Source organism: Otolemur garnettii, unplaced genomic scaffold, assembly GCF_000181295.1.
Source record: "Otolemur garnettii isolate 467f Iridium unplaced genomic scaffold, OtoGar3 scaffold00007, whole genome shotgun sequence".
Lineage (NCBI taxonomy): Eukaryota > Metazoa > Chordata > Mammalia > Primates > Galagidae > Otolemur > Otolemur garnettii.
Window position 1 is genome coordinate 17710139 of NW_003852402.1, and position 20489 is coordinate 17730627.

Sequence of the window (20489 nt, forward strand, 5' to 3'; positions counted from 1 at the left end):
AGGGGAGAGGATGGGGGGTCACAGTGTATGGCACACCTCTTGGGGGCAGGACACAATTATAAGAGGGACTTTACCTAACAAGTACAATCAGTATAACCCAATTCTTTGTACCCTTCATGAATCCCAAACACTAGAAAAAAGAAAAATGTTCAAAACAAAGAAAATGATTATATTTCATGACATGTTGTGTGATATGAAATTTAAAATTCAATGTTTATAAATAAAATTTTATTGGTGCACAGAAAAAAAATAAGTCAGGTTCTCTCACACCTCAGGGTCTTTGCACGTGCTCCCCTTTCTGCCTGGAAGTCTCTTCTATTCACTTTGCTTATCCTGCAAAGCCTGACCAAGTTCTCCCCTCTTCGCTGAGGATGTCCTGACCTCTAGATTTTCTTAGATGCCTCCCGTTAGGTGCTTTCACAGCCCCCTCAACTCCCCCTGGGGGAGGGGCACTCATTACAATTGCAATTAAATAATTAACTGATTGCCTAATGAGTTGTTTAAGGTCCGTTTTCTCTGCTGGGTGTGTCTGCCTTTTTCACAGCTTCCTCCCTTGCATGTGTGTGGACTGTCACATGTTGGATGGCTCAGCAGATATTTGCTGAAAGAAGGGACAAATGAATGAGAGGATGGTAAGGATTTTAAGCCTGTGGGGTAGCGTGGAGCCAGGACAACCTGATGAATAGTCATCATCGGAGCAAACCACAGCAGGGGTGGGCGTTCACTTACGTTGCTGGCGGTGTTAAACTGTATGATCTGGTTGGCCATGCTCCGAATGCGAGGGGCTGAGACGAGAGTGGCCACTTCAAGCTACAATAAGAAGAAAAAATGAACAGAGACGTTTGGGGCCACTGACTGAATCCCGAGTTTTTTTTTTTTTGAGACAGAGTCTAACTCCGCCTCCCTGGGTAGTGCTGTGGCATCATGCTCACAGCAAGTTCAAATTCTTAGGCTTGAGCCATCCTCTTGCTTCAGCCTCCTGAGTAGCTGGGGCTACAGGCGTGTGCCACTATACCCAGCTAGCCTTTTTTTTTTTTTTTAATTAGTAGAGATGGGGGTCTTGCTCTTGCTCAGGTAGGTTTTGAACTCCCGAGCTTAAGCAATCCACCTGCTGTGGCCTCCCAGAGTGCCAGCATCACAGGCATGAGCTACCTTGCCCAGCTGAATCCTGAGTTCTTAATGTCCTCCCTGGAAAAAATAGCCTTAAAAGCTTATGAAATAAATAATGGGGATTTCAATGTCATGAGTTTTTATGGCTTTGACGATCTCTCTGATAACAGACTCATTACGTATAGCTGAGGGTTTCCTCAGAGCTACAGAAAAAGAACAAATGTCACAAATTTTTTTAGCATCAAAATATTGAAATTCACATGTGGTATCTTGAAAGCAGGGAAAAAGTAGAGGCAGAAAAACGAGGGCCTACCTGGGTAAATGGGACAATGTGGTATCTGACAAGTTCCAGAAGCTTCCGAGATCCCTATAAAGGAATCAGAATACTTTAGTCAATGATGAATGCACAACATTCTCCCTCTTGTGGGAGCCTCTTGACTTTGTACATGTGATCAAGAAAAATAAATGACCCTAATCTCTGTATTTGGAAGTCTGGGGTGAGAAAAATCCCATCTCCAAAACAGCTAACATTCACCAAATTTCCACGCTTAGGAAGAAGGGGTTGTGAAAACATAATGTACACATTTCATTTAATCTCCTCAACAGCCCTCTGAGGTAGCAACAACTATTGGCCCGTTCTAGGTTTGTTAACACACAGTTTCAAAGACATGGCCGAGGTTACGAAACTATACGTGACATGAGCTTAAGAATTAGCCTTGGTTGTCAGTCCCTCTGAATGTCTAAGGCTACATTCTGGATTTTCTAACTATATATGATTATTTCACTTGCTCCATAAATAAATGTCTGTTTGTCAGACCACACAGTGGTCACTTAGGAATATGCAGTCCCAAGGACCCTGACTACCTTTTCCACAAAAAGCTTGTTCCTCCTTCAAAGCCCTTTTTAAGGTTTTTCATGCTTCAGACAACTGAGGCAATGGTAGAGAAAAGAGCATCTTAGCCACAGAGAGGGGACTATAGACAGGACAGGTAGTCCCTAGAGAGAGGCTGCAGAGCCCAGGAGCCTGGTGACCACTATATTTTGGGAAAGAAGGCAGTGGCCATAGGGATCTGGTGAGATGTGTCTGCAATCTCCTAGTGGAGTCAGAGCTGTGAGTTACAAGCTCCAAAGCCCTTAAGTGTCACAGCCATAGTTCCTCTGATTTGGAAAGGCGAAGGATCACAGATCAAGACCCTGGTAACATCCCAAGAGGCTGATCATTCTAGAGACAAGTTCCAACAGTGTGAGTTCCAGGCTGAAAGAAAACCCTCTGAGCCAGAGTTCCGCTCACCCAGCCTTCTCTCTGCATTTGACCTTGGCCACTATGCCAGGGGAGTTACCTGTAGGTAGGGAGAGTTACCTGGCTTATTAGGGTAGCTCCATTCACTCTCAAAAGCGTCCTGGTATGGATGATAAATTACATGACCACCATATCTATAAGTCGATAGCTTTATGGGCAGGGCAGGGTAATCAGTAAAATGTTGATGTTGACTTCCAGTTAGTTGGCCTTGGAAGTGATGGATTCTGCAGCCCTTATTCAGTTGTATATGACCCTGAGCAAGTCACCTACCCTCTGGGTCTCAGTTTCCCCTTGGAGCTACTCCATGGTATTCAGAGGTTGGGACTCACAGGCAGAAACAATGTTATTGCATGCTCCTCAGCTCAGGGGCAGAAGGGGTGGGACAAATGTTGGGAAATGTCTGAGCAAACTGGATTGCAAACTCCTGCAGGCAGGGGCTGGGCCTGTCTGGCTCGTTAATTATCCCATCCCCAGCCAGCATAGGATGAGGCACACATTAGGCTCTCTGTAAACATTTATGCAAAAAACATGTAAAGGAGTTGGGGAGGGATCCTGGATGAGCTCTGGTCTTGGCTCTGCTTATGTGTGACTTTGAGCACGTCACTGAACTCTGGGATCTTAGTTTTTGCCTGCAAAATAGAGAGAGGGATTACTGAGGATCCCTTCCAGCCCTCTGCTTCTACGGGAAAGCATTTATCAGCTGGATGATCCACTTCTAAGGCCCCAAGAATTAATTGGTGTTGAATCCTGTTGATAAGGGAGAGAAGACCTTATCAAGGTCTTTGAAAGAGACCAAGGAATTAATCACTTCCGCCACTGTGTGTGCCTAGAAGCTTATCTGGCCCCAGGCGGGTGCCATGTTTGATTAGAATTCACCCCACTATGGTTCAGATCAACAGGATATGCGCCCAGAGGCTGCTGCTGTTAAGGGAAATCTTTTCTTTATGAGGACACTTAACTTCCTGCCTACTGTTGTAGATAAACAACAACATCAGAAATACAAGGCCTTGGGTGCCAGAGGCAGAAGAAGAGTTTTTCTATCACGTTGTTAACATGACCTTGAACGCTGTGCATCTGCCTCCCTTTCCCCATTTTACTTGCAAGTTATGCGTGAACTGTCAAGGGCAAGTCTCTGGCTCTCTTTGCTTTGATTTCTGTCTAGGTCAGTGATGAAGCTATAAAATGGGGCTTAAAATCAGAAGCTGTGGTCTCTGCCAGGCTGAGTTAATGAGTCCAGATCAAAATTTTGCTTCCGGAAAAAGTGGAAAGATAGGCTGGAAAGGAAACATGGCGTTCCAAAGTCAGAATTAGAAACCCTTCTTCTGATGAAACCAGCTTATTTTCCATTTCCTGGCCCCAGCTGAGGTTGTTCCTTGAAGATAAAGCTAAAGGATGCTTATTAAGAAAGCTGGAGCGGGAAAGAGCTTCTTGCAGGTTGAGAAATTTTAACCCACACAGGTCTCGTATCTGAGAAAGAGGCCCGTGTGGTTGTTCTAGTCTCACCTCAAAATTGAGGCAGAAAAGCAATTTTTAACTCAGGACAAAGAGACCTGAAATTTTATATTCTTTGCAGGCAGAAAAGTACTGCCTTTGAAGGAAACAGGATTGAGAGCCAGGGGCTCTCTAGTTCCTGTGGTGTAAATATTCTTACCAAAGGTTAATTTCCAGTTACCAATGAGATCTCACCAAACCCATCTGAGAAGAGATCAGACACTGACTGAAAGCCTGAGTGAGCCATCTTCAGGAGTGACAAGGGAGAAGAAAGGGAGTTTTCTGAACGAAGGTGCTTGACAAAAAAGCAAGGAAGTAGATTTTTTCCTCCATTTTGGTTAAAAAGTTTTATTGTAATTTTAAGTATACCTAATTAGTGCCTGCTAACTCCTTTATTGTTATTACTATTAAAAAAAAATCTGTATCAAATTAGAAGCTATGCACTCAGGGAAGCCATATAATCTCAGGAGTATAATAATTTCCCAGGGGAACAAAATTATTTTTTTTAGCTCACTTGACACATGAATGTGAGCTCGAAAGAGAGGTATAACAGGTTTTCTGCAATAGCTAGGTTTCAGAACATTTGAGTATAATTCGTATTTTAACGGTAATATCCTATTTTGGAAGACCCTGGGAGATTGTCTTTTTTTATTGGAAACCTGTAGCAAATCCTTTCATATTTTGAACTTCTGTTTGTAATGTACGACATTACCTTCTGATTTATCTTCCTGATAACTTTATATCAAGTCAAAGTTTTTTGAAAGCAAGATATCCTTTATAGAAACCCAAAAGTATTCTAGAAAGGAATATATTCATGTGAAGCCCTAGAACAAACAGGTAACCAGTGTTAGAATCTCCAAAACAGTATAGCTCGGGACCACCTGAGTTAGGGACTTGGTGCTTACCAGCTGATCTATTTCTAGCCTCATTCTGGCACCACTAAATCACAATGTCTGGGGTAGGGCTTTGGAGTCTGCCTCAAGCCCCCCATTCTGCATAATTAACATTGATCTGTCATAGGGAATCTTGCTCTATTGCCAGGATGGTGGCATGACTTTAGGGCACTGGAAGAAACCTTGTCGTCCTTCATTTTTTTTTTTTTTTTTTTTTGAGACAGAACCTCAAGCTGTCCCCCTGGGTAGAGTGATGTGGCATCACAGCTCACAGCAACCTCCAACTCCTGGGGTCAAGTAAGTCTCCTGCCTCAGCCTCCCAAGTAACTGGGACCACAGGCTCCCGCCACAACGCCTGGCTAGTTTTTGGTTGCAGCCGTCATTGTTGTTTGGCTGGCCTGGGCTGGATTAGAACCTGCCACCTTAGGTGTATGTGGCTGGCGCCTTAGCCACTTGAGCCACAGGCGCTGAGCCGGTCCTTCATGTTTTATTTGATGTTCTGATGAACAACATTCCATAATTAGCTCTCCTTCTCTTCATGTTAAGGCTGTTATTTCTGGGAAACACTTTAAATGGTTTCATTCATTTATACCCTAGCATGAAGAAGACAATCTCCTTTTTTAGAGGGAATTTAAAAGAATTAAGGGCCCATGATATTGTGAAGAGAGATGAAAGCATAGATAAAAAAGGCTGGAGCATTTACAAATAACATTATTTACCCTTAAAGCTTAGCCGAGGCCTGGCCTAGTTTAGTTTTCATTCTCTAGGAAGTTTTATAGATGCAGAGAACTTAAAATGAAAATGTTGATTTTACTACTAGGAAATATTAGAAAAGCCAGCACAAATCAAACCAATCATTTAGACCTGAGTTTGCAAATAGATTTTATTTCCTGCGTAAGTCTAACTGACTGATCAGACCTACTTGGAATTCTGTTGAGAAGACTAAAGTCACATTTGGACTTAGTTCCAGAATGTTGTGATTGATTAGTGATGTCTGCCTTGGTTGTAGGAGAACAGGTAATGATATATGTGCTACTTATTTGCTAGCCCTAGTTTAGTCAAAGCTTGCCTGGACACAGACTGAGACAATGAAGCTGACACAATGTCATCAGTGTAAGTAGGGTTCAGTACCTCTGGAGAAAGGAGATAATGGAGAGTGCTGCCCATCTTATTCAGTGCTTCATTACTTGGAACAAAAATGGTGTAGGGTCCACCAACTCCATCTTCACCTAAGGCGTGTCCCACATTGGTTTCCTGAATTTGGGAAATGGAATTTTTTTTTTTTTTTTTTTGTATAGCAGACATATTTCATTGCTGAGTAGGTTGGTTGATAATCTCTATACATAACATTAACAAGAATTTTAGTAAATAAACTATGCAAAAGGCAGGCTAAGTGTAGGAGACTGGACGAAATGAAATTTTGTATCTGCCACCTGCCTCAGACAAATATTTGAAGTAATTCCCCAGAAAGTACTTTTTTTTTTTTTTTTTTAGAGACAGAGTCTCACTTTGTCGCCTTCAGCAGAATGCTGTGGCGTCACAACTCACAGCAACCTCCAGCTCTTGGGCTTAGGCAATTCTCTTGCCTCAGCCTTCCAAGTAGCTGGGACTACAGGTGCCTGCCACGACACCCGTTGTTGCAGTTTGGCCGGGGTGGGGGTTCAAACCCGCCACCCTTGGTATATGGGGCCAGCGCCCTACTCACTGAGCCATACGCGCCGCCCTCCTAGAAAGTATTTATAATCGACACTCCTGCTAATTTTATAAAGTGTTTGACATCAAAAAAATTTCAAAACATTCATGAAAAGTACATACCTCTAACAAAGATCTGAACTTGCTGTATCTTGGCTGTAGCATTGTCATTATGGTTTGCTAAAAAGAGACATTTTGCTTAAAAATCAGTAAAATAAAAAATAACAAGGTGGCTTAGGAAACACAAACCCTAACATTAAGACACTGATAATAGAGTGTGGGTATGTGTGCGTGTGGCTATATGAAAGAAGTCGGCCACCTGTAATGCATTACGCAAACGTTTGCTGTCCTTTGAATGGGAGTTCAGACTTGCCTGTTCTGACTTGCCTTGGGGGTTCGTCATATTGGTGAGAGGAAATACATTTTATTGCAGCGACAACTTTCCTCCTCCATAAAGCATGAGGTTTAAAATTTCATGACAACTGGTCACTGGACTGAATAGTCTGATGTGCTTGAGAAAGAGGTGAAACTTAACTAAAACTACCCAGATCTTTCCCACGTGCATACTGTATGCCTTTCTTCCTTTCTGTGGACTTAGACAGAATCCCACTGAAAATGGAAAAATCATCCCGTCTTTTTCTGCCTGAGCCCCTAGGACAAATGAAAGACGAGTACAAGTGCTTGATCACTTTCTTCTTGGATGTGACTCTTCAGGGAACAAAGGAAGATGGGTTTGGGTTGACACTACTTTTGCCTGGAATATCTCACCTCAGTGTTGCTCTCGAAGGTGGGCTCTATCTTGTCCATGGCTCTGTCGAGGATGTGCAGGAGCCCGTTGGAAGCAACTATGTCCCCCTGTATGATTTTTACCGTCTTTTGGCTTCCATAGAGTCTAAGCTTTAGTTGATTATCCTAAAACACCAAAGAAAGATAAAATAAAATGAATGTGTTGTCCTAAAAGAAGCAAGCACTGTATTAGAACTCAGAAGTCCTGAGTCCTTCAGTCTGCTACTTATTGGTTATAGGATTTTTGGATGTCACTGAATCTATGACAGGGAGGATGGTTTCTGCTTAGTTAACCTCACAGGGTTTTCATTTAGACCAAATGAGATCATGTGTGAAATTACTGACAATTATTGTATGTTGAACGTGGATAAGGCATAAGAAAAACTCTCCTCTAAAAGACTGCAAGCTCCATAAGGGCAAATTGTACACCTTTTCTGTAAATTCATCACTTACTTTAGTGTCTTGCACAGAGAAGACACACAGTAAAAAATATCTGTTGAATGAGTAACCGAAGCTAGTTCCCTTTCCTCCCATATGACTTCTACAAGTTATAGACTTGGCAATGTTTGTTCAATGTATGAGCAAGTGAATACATGCATGTGCCTGTGAGAAAGGAAGCCACACCTTCATCTCTGCTATCTATCCATCCACACATCAACCCATCTCTGTATCCCCCCATCCTTTCATCCATCCATCCATTTATCCATCCATTTATCCATCCATTCATCCATCCATCCATCCATCCATCCATCCATCCATCTGTCCACCCATTTATCTGTCCATCCATCTATCCATTTATCCATTTATCCATCCATCTATCCATTTATCCATCCATCTATTCATCCATCCATCCATCCATCCATTTATTCATCCATCCATCCATCCACTCACCCATTTATTCATCTATCCATGTATCCATCCATCCATCCACCCACCCACCCATTTATCCATCCATCCATCTATCCATTTATCCACCCATCCATCCATCTGTCCATTTATCTATCCATCCATCTATCCATTTATCCATCCATCCATCCATCCATCCACTCACCCATTTATCCATCCATCCATCCATCCACCCACCCATTTATCCATCCATCCACCCACCCATTTATCCATCCATCCATCTATCCATTTATCCATCCATCCATCCATCCATTTATCCATTCAACCTCATAACACAGCAGAGAAGACTGGTTAAAGATGTGGGCTTTGGAGTCAGGCAGGCCCACATTTGAATCCTGGGTTTGGCACTCCCTATGGGACCTCTCTGCTTTCCCATTGGAACAATAGGAATGATAATAGGACTTCCTTCACAGGCTGATTGTGAATTTATATGAATTTTATACCAGTGAAGATTTATTTCAGCACTTTGCATAGAACAAGTACTCAATGATCTATTTACTAACTACTGATATTTGGTAAAATGTAATAGTCAAGGTCATGTGCCTATACACATGCACACAGGGTTGATTAATCATCTGCTCCCCAGTCACAAAAGAGTTATTTGGCATTAGGAAAAATGGTACATTAAGTTGGAGAAGGTGGACCAACTCTAGCTAACTAAAACAGATAATCTATTTCCTTTTCTAAGAGGAATGCTGATCTGGCTTCATGCTGATGCTTCCAGAAAAGAGGTTTACAGCAAAGTTTCCCCTTCCTGCTGGCAGCTGAAGGATAATTGCCTTGAAAACTAAGACCAAACCCAAATGCTTCATAATCCCCTTTACACAGCAGCCCACCCCTCCTCCCTGGCCCTTCCTGGGGGTTTCTCTGCTTCTTGCTGTAGGAGGTGTTTAGCACACAGGAAATAAGGAAAGAAGGTCTTAGTAACCTTTCACAAACCCCAAGATAAACAAAGAGCAAGGAGGCTACGGCATCGGCTTGGTGGACAACTTTGTTCTGGACGTGACAACCAGAGAGACTCTTACCTTATCCTCGTTGCTGATTTCCCCTGACTGGCCGGTCACGGTGTAGAAGGTGTGTGTGTGATTCATTTGTTTGGTGCTCATCTGCCCCGCGATTATGTGGAGTTTCACAAAGAACTGAGCAGCTCCACTATTCATCAAAAGCTCTTTCACCTAGGAAAAGAGAGCCAGCCTGACTCTTGGAAGGAGAAGATGAGCTTTGTGTAATGCAGACTGTGCTTTATTTAGTATTAAAGCAGCAACACCAGGGCACCCCAACTTGGGTTTGGGCTTTCAGACACAGACGACTTCCACCAGCACAATCAACCTGGGCTGGGCCTTAAAGGAAGTAGAAACCTGGGGAGTTGGTGGCAATTCGTGGTGTACCCTCAACCCTGGGAGGCTGCTATAGCGCTGAAAGTGACAAAGGACAAGGAAAAAGAAATCTGTCTTGAACCCAGGAGATGGATGAGAATGAAATGTGAAGTTTTGTGGGAAAGAAGAAGGTAAAGCAAGTGGACTGATGGTGCTTTTGAATAGAAAAGTTAAGATTTTTAAATATATTGGACCAAATCTATAGTTTGTCGCTGCTACATAGTCAATAATCAATAGGTACTTTGTAAATTCTGTGTAAACTTACCCTATACTTTAAACATGAGACCGCACACACAGTGCCTAGCCCAGACGTGTTTAATATTTGCTCATTCTCCCCAATAGAAGGGGTGTATGGACATTTTTGAAGGTTAATAAGAGACAGACAAATCTCAGACAGATTAATGATGGTGGTATTCTTGAGTGACAGAGCCTGGAATTTACTGGGTTTTGATTCAACGCAGCAAAATTTATTATCCCCAAATATCTTGGATTAAGGTAAACCTTAATTTTATATAAATCTACTCGTCCATTATTTTTGTTAAACCAACTGTAATTATTTCATTGATTCTGTCATACTAGGACACATCCGCCAACCACTGCAAGATTCATTCCCACTGGGTGATGTTATTTCCAACAACAGCTGCTTACGTGGAAGACTGACGTTGTCTTCTTGTTTAACCTATTACTGTTACCATTTCTAAAGATTTTAAAGAAACAAAACTACCTATTAGTTTAAATTTTGTGGGAAGTGAGTTACATCATGCAAATCTTATTTTATCACATAAACTTAGAGGTTTAGGACTGGAAAGGGGAGTGAGGGGGCCCTCTTGGGTCCTGGGAATGAACTTGCTAGATACACAAGTACATTCACTTTGGGAAAATTCATTGAGTTATACACTAACAATTTGGGTGCTTTCTGTAGGAATGTTACATTTCCCTTAAATATATTTATCAAAAAATCACCATCAGAAAAAAAAATCACCATCAGTAAGTTTATTTTTAGTGGAGTTTTTAACTTTAAATACAAAGAAGTCCTGCCTACTAAGGCTTCTCACATCAGCCCCTGGGTGTAGGGTTATTTCAGATACTCACATTGAAGCCTTTCAATCCATTGTCTGTGGGCAACAGCACAGTGAACGGTCCCAGGTAACTTAGTGGCCAGGCGTAAGCTTTGTCTTAGGAGTCAAAATATACAAAACAAATGGGTCATTGGCACAGGAGGAATGAAATAAAGGTAATCACTGGTCCTTTCATGCCCTTCTGTGTTCTAGTGGGTCTTTGAGACCTTATGTCAATTGGGAAGCTCCCTATTAAATTCTGTGTAAACTTAACATTATCCTTGCATTAATGCGAGGCACCCTGAAGCCAGCACCCCAGTAGGTTCTGAATCTAAGGTTGTGAGGGTTTCCCTGTAGTCACAGCCCTGACTTTAGGGATCCCCTGTGATGAGCAGTTCAGGTATGATGAAGTCCTCTGAAAACCCCATGGTCCCTGACCTGTGCTTGATCTTCTGAGCTGTCACCATCCCAGGGGGCAAAGATGCAGCCCTTGCTTCCTAGGCCAGCTTGGAAGCACCCCATGGTTGGTTTAATGGCTCTATTGTTGCCATCTTGAAATGCTTAATCATTTTTTGAACAAAGGGTACCGCATTTTTATCTTGTTCTGGGCCCTTGATGTATGTAGCCAGTCCTGTTTACATATCTTGGGCAACATGGGAGGCCAGGACTGGCTTCTTGTTCTCAAACAGGAGGCTGAGTGTACCAGAATTTGTGATGGGGAAGGTGACAACAGAGCTCTGTCCAGGGAAACAACTGATGGTCCAGTCTGCCTAGGACACTCCCGCCATATGCTCTCACTACCGTGGGGGTGACCCCCGGACCCTCAGCTCTCTGCCTACTAATCCCTACACTGCTAGATCTCTTGGTACTAACTCCTGCCTGTCTGCTTGGAAACAGCCACCTGCCTTTTCCCTCCCACCTGCACGACCCCTCCCTGGAAAGGCTGATCCCAATAGACAAGCCCTTCTTTTCTGAACAATTGCAGTTGCCCCTGCCTGAAAGAGGTCTGTCTTCTATGCAGAAATCTGTGCCCGTCGTTGCCTACCCAGGAGTGTGATGAAAAATGTCAGCCTTCCCTGCCATTGTCCTCCAGGTTCAGTGTTTAATTCTCTGAGTCGCTCCATAATGTTTCCATAACACACTGAGCCATCGCCCACGTAACCTTTCTGGCAAGTGCATCTACAGAGAGAGTGAAAACACATTCTCAGGGGCTTAGAGCTGTTCAATGTTGAAATTATACAGTCCGACAGCCTCTTTTAACAGATGAAGCAAAGGATCCCAGTAGAAAACAGAGACAGAAGAGAGCCACAAACACAGCAAGCACTCCAAGGATAGTACCTGACATTAAGTAGGCCTTCAAGAAATGTCTGTCTATTAAGTTAAGCATATCTACAAACACTAGATATCTTGTATGCTTTTTATTTTTGAGACAGAGTCTCACTCCATTGCTCTGGGTAGAGTGCTGTGGCATTATAGCTCACAACAACCGCAAACTCTTGGGCTCAAGAGATCCTCTTGTCTCAGCCTCCTGAGTAGCTGGGACTTGCCATGACATTTGGCTAGTTATTTTTTCTATTTTTAGTAGAGATAGGGGTCTCACTCTTGCTCAGACTGATCTCGAACTTCTGAGATCAAGGAATCCTCCTGCCTTCCAGAGTGCTAGGATTCAGATTGAGTCACTGCGCCTGCCTTCCAGAGTGCTAGGATTTAGGTTGGGTCACTGCGCCTGCCTTCCAGAGTGCTAGGATTCAGATTGAGTCACTGCGCCTGCCTTCCAGAGTGCTAGGATTCAGGTTGGGTCACTGCGCCTGGCCTCCCTAAATGCTCTTTGTCTTGGTATTTTTCAAAGTGTGATCAAGAGACCATGTGCATCAGAATCCCCTGGAGTGCTAAGTATGTGTAAACATAGATTCCAGGGCTCTATTGCAGAATGTCCGAATCAGAACAAGCGACTGAAGTCAGCCTGTGGGACAATAAAGAATCAGAACTACTGATCTACTTCCTAGCTGAGATCTCTGCAGCTTCTTTAGGGAAGCCTTCCTTGATTGCCCTTCTCTTCCTCCACTCCCTCTCTACAAATCAGGTCACCATTACACATACTCTCCTGGCGCCATGTAGCTCTTCTCTGTAGCAGCGATCACAGCTGTAAGTGTTGCAACAAAGGTGAATAAAATGTAGACCCCAGAGAACTTTCTATTCTAGTAATGAAATCAGTAATGACAATAATAGCTAGCATTTATTAATAGCACTAACGATAATTATTCTTGTAAGGATCTCACTATGGTATCTTATTTAATGCAACCACCATAGGAGGAGGGTCCTGTTATTAACCCCATTTTAGAAACTGAGGCACAGAAAGGTTAAGTATCTCACTGAAGACCACACAGCCTTAAGCAGCAATGCCTGTCTGTGCTTACCACCACTGTGCTATGTACCCATTACAGTTCTCGGCCATAAATTCTCAGGGAAGCACTCAGGGTGCTCTGGAAACCCAGAAGAAGAGTCATCAGAGTGGACTGGGAGAACAGGGGAGTCATTCTAGAGGTGGTGATAATTGAAGTGAGCATCAAAGTTTTAGGATCAGAGTTTTAGTCTGACTCAGAGGAGGTGAGTGGAGGGCAGGTGGAGGAGGCAGAGATGTTCTAGAAGAAAGAGTGTGTGTAAAATCCCAGAGTTGGGAATATCCTGACATGTTTGAGGAAAAATGCAATGGCCTAAAGGTTTGTGTCACTCTCCCCTCAATTCATTTGTTGAAATTCTACCCCCCACAGTGATGGAATTAGGAGATGAGGCCTTTGGGAGGTGATTAGGTCCTGAGGGTGGGGCCCTTGTGAAGGGGATTAGTGCCCTCATAAAAGAGACCCTAGAGATCTCTCTAGTCCTCTCTCTGCAACGTAAGGATACAGTGAGAAGATAGCTTTCTGCAACCTGCAAGAGAACCCTCACCAGAACCTGACCATGTTGGCTCCTTGATCTCAGACTTCTGGCCTTGGAACTGTGAGAAACAAATTTTAATTTTTGTTGTTTGCATGTATAAACCACCCAGATTAGTGGACTTTGTTATAGCAGCCCAAACTATGGCAAACAATAAGTAGTTCAGTAGAACCTGGGCCAAAGGTGTGTTCTTGAGTGTGGTGAAGGTAACACTGGCTCATCCTCCACCTGCTGTGAACAGCCATACTGGGGCTATACCCTGAGGGGAGGGGGGTCCAAGGTCCAGGCCCTGGAAGCTGATTTGGAACCATCAGGGCATGGAATTACGGGGGTCTAAGTGCTCTAAGTGTACTCTAAATACTCTGAGGCTTTGGGAAAAGCCTCTTGCCACTGAACCTTGTTGCCTTGAGCTACAGGCACCAAGCCACTTTGTCCAGTCTTGTTAGGCACCACTAGTGGGCAATATTTCCTGAGCGGGTAAACAGGGATGTGGTATCAGAGGTTAAACCTCTGTGATCACGACAACCATCTGTTTCCCCATCACAGTGGTTTCCTTTCCCCACATTCTGACCACTTCAGACCAAGCCATCAGGCAAATCAACACTCCAGAATGTTCTAATGGTCATGGTAAAGGAGATTATTGAGTAGCTTGTTGGTTAAGGAAAGGTTTACCAAGCACCCCCTGTGATCCTTGTTCCTACTTTGTGAGGAGATGGTAGATACAAGGCTGAATAAGACATGTGGCCTCCCCTTCAAGGAACTTCCAGCATTGACAGGCCACCTCCTTCACCCCTTGGAAAAGTTGGCAATGGGATGGAAAAGACTTACTCGGTTTGGCCTGGAGCAACAGTGGTGCAGTTTGCATTCCTATGACACGGGTTATTTGACTCACAGATATTGGTCAATGTGCACCCCACTCCGGGTACAAAACCGTGGTAATGATCCTTGCACTCGCAGTGAGACTTCAGTAGACAGGGAGAGAAAAACACACAGGGTCCTCATTAGTCACTTCTGCTGGCATTCTTCTTTAATCCATGTTCTTATTCTCCCTTAAAAACTAACCCAGAGTAGGTCTGAAGTGTCGGCTTAGACTAAAAATGTGTCAAAGCATGTAGATGAGGACACCACGTTTGTGTATCTCACCTCCTGGAAGCTCATGACCCTTGTTTGTGAAGTTCAGCTTTTCAGATTTCTTGTTTCCTAACCTTGACCTCTCTGGCTCCATAATCCTGGTTTTTAATTGTCTATAGGTGAGCAGAGACTGACGCTCAGATGAAAGGTCTTATTGCTCTAGAATAGTGTCCCTTCAGGACAGGGTAATTTTTTTTTATTCTAAAAGCCCCTTTCAACTTAAAAAGATATTACAGACAATGGAAGATTTGGGGCGAAAGTCAATCATATATTCACCCAAGACTTGGTTGACAGTATATTTGTTAATCCAATTTTGAATTTGCCAGTTACCCCAGAGGACTGTGGTAGGAGAGAAGATGAGACAGTTAAGTTTTGATGGGGGAGCTGAAGAAGTGAGACTGGGTGGATGTGGGCACTGCAGTCAGGCCCTGAGCAACTGAAGACCTGTCTAGAGAGGAAGCCCCAACTGAGCCCTGGACGGGTGAACTGATGGTTCCCAACGCATGGTCTACCTCTGGTGCGTTGTCTGGCTCCGAGATGCCTCAGTTCCCTGCATCATTTGCTCACCTGTCCAGGCCCATCATACTTGCACACTGTAGATGTTATAGGGCAGTTTCCAAAGCTGGTTTGGCAGGGGTCCACCGGCAAGCACACCTGGCCATCCCCGTGGTAGCCTTCTTGGCATGCACAACTGTGCTGGTTTGGTCCCAGGTATGTGCAGAGAGCACGAGGGTGGCAGACTTTTTGTAAACATGGATTGATGGCTTCAGAGGCAATGACAAGAGGAGAGGCGGTTAGGCACACTGGGGGACGCACAAGGGAAAACTGAGCTGTGAGCACCAGCGGATCATAGCTCATCCAAGCCACAGACGACTCAACAGTTTTCAGAGAGAAGGAAATACTTTCTCTCAGCCATTCTTATCACTCTCTCTTTTTTAAATTAAAAGATAGCTGTATACATTAATGCAAACATGGGGTACAGTGTAGTGTTTTCATATACAATTTGAAACATTTTCATCAAACTGGTTAACAGAGACTTTGTGTCATTTACTTAGTTATTGTGTTAAAACATTTATACTCTAGTTCTAGAAAAGTTCACTTGTACCCTTGTTAGACAGACCATAGAGGTGATCTTCCCAGTCACCCTCCCACCACCCATCCGCCCTTCTCCCCTCCCCTCCCCCTCCCCATATTCTTGGGCTAGAATTAGGTTGTAGCTTTCATTTGAGTACTATAAATTAGTTTTATAATAGGGCTGTGTCCATTGGATACTTTTTCTTCCATTCTTGTGATACTTTGCTAAGAAGAACATTTTCCAGTTCCACCTGATCACTCTCCTTCCACCAAATAGATTTATGTATGATCATTAGCAATTGTAACCACAGTGGTTGTGTTGATATATTACTATGCCATAATATTGTGTAGTTAACACACAACTAATGTTGTGAAAGAAACAACTAATGCTTATAGAATTTATAGTACTGGCCATGCTCTAAGAATTTGGTGTATATTAACTCATTTACTTCCCGCAACAGTCCCCTAAGGTGGGTATCACTATTATCCCCATTTGATAGAAAAACTAAGGCACAGGCAGGTTAAAGGTCATGTAGTTAGTAAAAGACAGATCTAGGATTGAATTCAGGCTGTCTGGCTGCAGAGTCCATGTTATTAACTGATATACAAGACAGTCTCTTATAAAGTGAATAAGCATGAAAAGAAAAAAAAGAAGCATTATATTTTATGCAACATTAAGGTGATATAAAAGTGTATAAAATTCTATATATGTGCTTTAATAAGCATGTTGCCATTTATTGATGGACTACCACACAATGACCATTTTGCTTGGCACTCTTTTCTTTCTTTTTTTTTTTTGAGATAGAGTCTTATTTTGTCGCCCTCGGTAGAGTGCTGTTACATCACAGCTCACAGCAACCTCAAACTCTTGGGCTTACGTGATGCTCTTGCTTCAGCTTCCCAAGTAGCTGGGACTACAGATGCCGCAATGCCTGGCTGCTTTTAGAGACAGGGTCTCAGTCTGGCTCAGGCTGGTCTCGAACTCCTGAGCTCAGGCAATCCACCCACCTCGGCCTCCCAGAGTGCTGGGGTTACAGGTGTGAGCCACCGTGCCCGGCCTTGCTTGGCATTTCTTACATATTTCTCTCAGTTACATAGAAAGAAATAAAGACTGTCATTGTGTTAATATAAAGGAGTTTTTGAGGATTCATTTGCCTGTTCAATAACCTGAATACCTCAATGAATAAACTAACAGGATCTCAATTCTACTCACGCTGGCAGTGTTTGCCGTCCTGTTGGTAATTGGGAAGGCATTTGCATTCTAGTTTGGTTTCATCTTCACTGGAAGGTGAACATCTGGAATTTTCTGGGCAGAGCAAGGCTGCACACTTAGGAATAGCTGCAAGGGAAGATTGTGGAGGTAGCTGCATTAGCAGATAAATAGTTCTAAAACTATGGTATTCCTTTTTATTAAAAAAGCAACACAGACTCATTATAATAATTCAAAAAACACAGAAGACATAAAGTGGAATGGTTTTCTTATTCTTACACTCCAATCCCACTCCCAAAGTTACCAATGTCAACAACCAATATAAATATATTAATTTATAAATGTATTTGTATGATTTTTTAACAAAAGAGAATCTTGTTAAAATACTGAGCAAGCTTGTTTTTAATTTAAAGTATATTATAGAAGGCTGTAAGGAGCTGCCTTAATCTCTAATAACTGCACAGTATTTAATACATATGACATAGAGGGGCTGTCAAAAACTATGAAACGTCTGACATATTTGCCAACTTGCAAAGCTAACAAGTTGAGCTGATATAATTTCATGGATGCTGGTAGAAGATACAAAACTCCTTGGCTAGAGACAAAAGACAGTTTATTACTCACATCCGTGCAATAGCCAGGGTATCAGCATTCTGGCACTAGTTTTTCTAAGACTTAATTCCCACAGGACAATACAAAGAGAACTAGAATTAGGCCTGTACATGCTGTGAGTTTTATTATAAGAGAGGAGCCCTGATCTTAGGAAACTTGAGATATTATTTTTTTTTTCCTTCAGTAAGGAGCAATATATTATTTAGGGCCAGACAGGAGACAGAAACCACATAATTATTTCAACAGGGAAAGTTTTAATATAAAGAATTATGAACAGAGAATTGAAGTCATGGGAAATTAGCTAGTGAGAATTAAAGAATTCTAATGAATAGAAGAATAGCAAATATATAAAGAACAGCCACTACACTAGGGCGGAGATAAGTGTGCAGGTAGAAACTTCCTTCCTCCTGGCTAAGATCTGGATGTCACTGGAAAACTCACAGCCTTGGCCGCTGGATGGCGGAAGTTGTTTACGTATCTTAACAGTGAATCTTGCTGGAAATCTGCTCTCTGGGCTGCCTGGGAAGGTTGTCTCTGGGAAGGTGCCAAGTCTTGGAACTCACTAGGTGCCCAGGCAAGCTGCTGGCCACTGGGTGCTACTGGAAACAGGAGCTAAGCAGCCACCCTCTCAAAAGGGTAGTGTACCTCTGTGTTGGTTTAGGCCTGGGTGGGATGCAGGTGGGGTGGCCAGCTCCTTAGATGGCCAGATCTACAAGGCCTGTGGTGTGCGTGGGGCTGAGGAGAGGAGGTATAGAGCAACACAGCCTGGTTTCTGGGGCTCCTGTCTATGCCGCCCCATCCCCAGTCAAGGCCTGGACAGTGTGCAGTAGCCAGATGCTGAAGGAAGCTGAGCTCTATGGGAACCTAACTGTGTGGGTCTGAGAAATGGAGGAAAGTTGTTTCTGGGAAGCCTGGTGAGTGAGCCAAATCAGAAACAGAAGAGATAAACTCCTTTCCCTCCACTGTCCCTGCAGCATCCTCTACTGAGATGGTTTCACATCTCGCTAGCTGAAAAAAAAGAGAAACATTTAGAGAGCTCATCTCCATTATCACAGAGCAGGCAAAAAGGGTCAATTTGGAGCTGAGAGGCAGTACATTGGTAACTGGCACTGGCAAAAAGCATTCCTGCCTTTTGCTCTTGAGAAAGATACTATGTCTTTCAAGGTTGTTTAATATGTGAACATCCTGGAAAGATGAGCTGGAACGTCCTAGAAAAGATGAGATGGCAGTCAGTCTGCTACTCTCAAGATGTGTACAATTGTCTCCCAACAGTGGCTAGTTGAGTCAAAAATTCATAGACACTATTCCTCTCCTCCTTCTATAAAGTATAGGAGTTTCCAGGAGTGGATGCCCCTTGAGGATGACATTTTCCATCCTCCTTTGCATCGAGGCAGGATCATGTGCCTAGTTCACACTGATGGGAGACTGAGCGGGATTTTTATGTATTTTTCCTGGACTGTAGTAAGCAGGTGCTTCTTTACTCTCTCTTTTCCCGTTCATGGTTGCTAGAAGCAGAATGTTCTGAGGCATTAGAGAATGACAGAGTCACAGGATGGAAAGGTCTGGATCCCTGATCACCATGTGCTGGGAAGGTGGGCACATCAGACAGGAGCACCCACACTGGACTCCCACAGGAGTGACACTACACCAATGTCTCAAGTTACAGTCTCTTAGTGTCTCAATAATTTTTTTCATGGTGCTCCTATATCAAAAGGAATACTTAACAGGTCCATTTATTAAGTAATTGAACCCCCGAAACCTCAATAACAATTTATGTTTTGAGAACTTAGTAGACATTTAAAATAGTCACATGCTTAATAGAAAAAACATATTTCTGTTTTATTCTTAACCATTTAGTTACGGATGAGATAGGTGAGTCGGCTGACACAGCACAACTTCTCAAGCTTTAGAGTCAGATTGGACAGTGATACTGTCATTTTGGTCACATTGAGTTTTACATGGTACTTGCTGCTTCTTTTTTCTTTTTTTGAGACAGAGTCTTACAATGTCACCCTTGGTAGAGTGCTGTAGAATCACAGTTCACAGCAACCTCAAACTCTTGGGCTTAAGAGATTCTCTTGCCTCAGCCTCCCAACTAGCTGGGACTACAGCACCTGCCACAATGCCTGGCTATTTTTGTTGCAGTTGTCATTGTTGTTTAGCTGGCCCCGGGCTGGGTTCGAACCTGCCAGCCTTGGTGTATGTGGCCTGTGCCGTAAACACTGTGCTCTGGGTGCCAACCCTGTATTTATTTATTATACCAGCTAACATCATTCTAACTGGCATAGGATATACTGAAATTTATTCAACTAATTTCCTAGTAATGGACATTCAACTTATTTCCAGTTTGTTTTCTCTTATAAATAATACTTCCATGAATTTCTCTGTATATAATATATATTCTTACCTACATCTGCTAACCTGTCCCTTCCCCTAAGCTGCACCAGCATACTGTAAACATGCCTTGAAATTTTACTGATAACTGTCCCCCATTTGTTGTAGGAAAATCAATATTTTCCTTGTCACTTTTCTCACGGATGGATATTATTTATATTTTCAATCCATGTAACATAGTGGGCAAAAAGTCAAAACAAACCAACACAAAACCTCCAAGACTCCAAATCTGAGCTTCATTTCAATCAGAGGTATGTGTTTGTGTGACTACTAGTAGGTTTGGTATCTTTTTCGTGTTTACTAGTAGTTTTCGTTTCTTATCCCGAGAATGAGCTGTTCCTAGGTTCATTCTAAAAATTGGGTTCATGGACTTTATTATACAAATTCATCTACCATGTGAATTTCAAATAGTTTTGTCCTAATCTCTCGTTTATCTTTTGACTCAAATTATTATTATTTTTTCCTTTAGAAGCTTATCTGTCAGGGTTCTTTATTAGGTCAGCTTCTGGCCTGAGTCGCCTG

General features: G+C 42.9%; 1 protein-coding gene across 3 annotated transcripts in view; it reads right to left on the bottom strand.

The window, feature by feature from the left end:
* The window catches only part of STAB2 (stabilin 2), a 137278-nt gene that overhangs the window by 87127 nt on the left and 29662 nt on the right, over nucleotides 1–20489 (bottom strand). For all 3 annotated transcript variants that reach the window (XM_023509399.1, XM_023509400.1, XM_023509398.1), the window contains 11 exons: nucleotides 16965–17090; nucleotides 15245–15441; nucleotides 14375–14508; nucleotides 11658–11791; nucleotides 10647–10729; nucleotides 9204–9353; nucleotides 7255–7398; nucleotides 6610–6666; nucleotides 5926–6048; nucleotides 1424–1477; nucleotides 730–810 (listed from right to left, as the gene is read on the bottom strand). In XM_023509399.1, coding sequence (XP_023365167.1) covers nucleotides 730–810; nucleotides 1424–1477; nucleotides 5926–6048; nucleotides 6610–6666; nucleotides 7255–7398; nucleotides 9204–9353; nucleotides 10647–10729; nucleotides 11658–11791; nucleotides 14375–14508; nucleotides 15245–15441; nucleotides 16965–17090 — 1283 coding nt within the window. The remainder of the gene's footprint in view (nucleotides 1–729; nucleotides 811–1423; nucleotides 1478–5925; nucleotides 6049–6609; nucleotides 6667–7254; nucleotides 7399–9203; nucleotides 9354–10646; nucleotides 10730–11657; nucleotides 11792–14374; nucleotides 14509–15244; nucleotides 15442–16964; nucleotides 17091–20489) is intronic.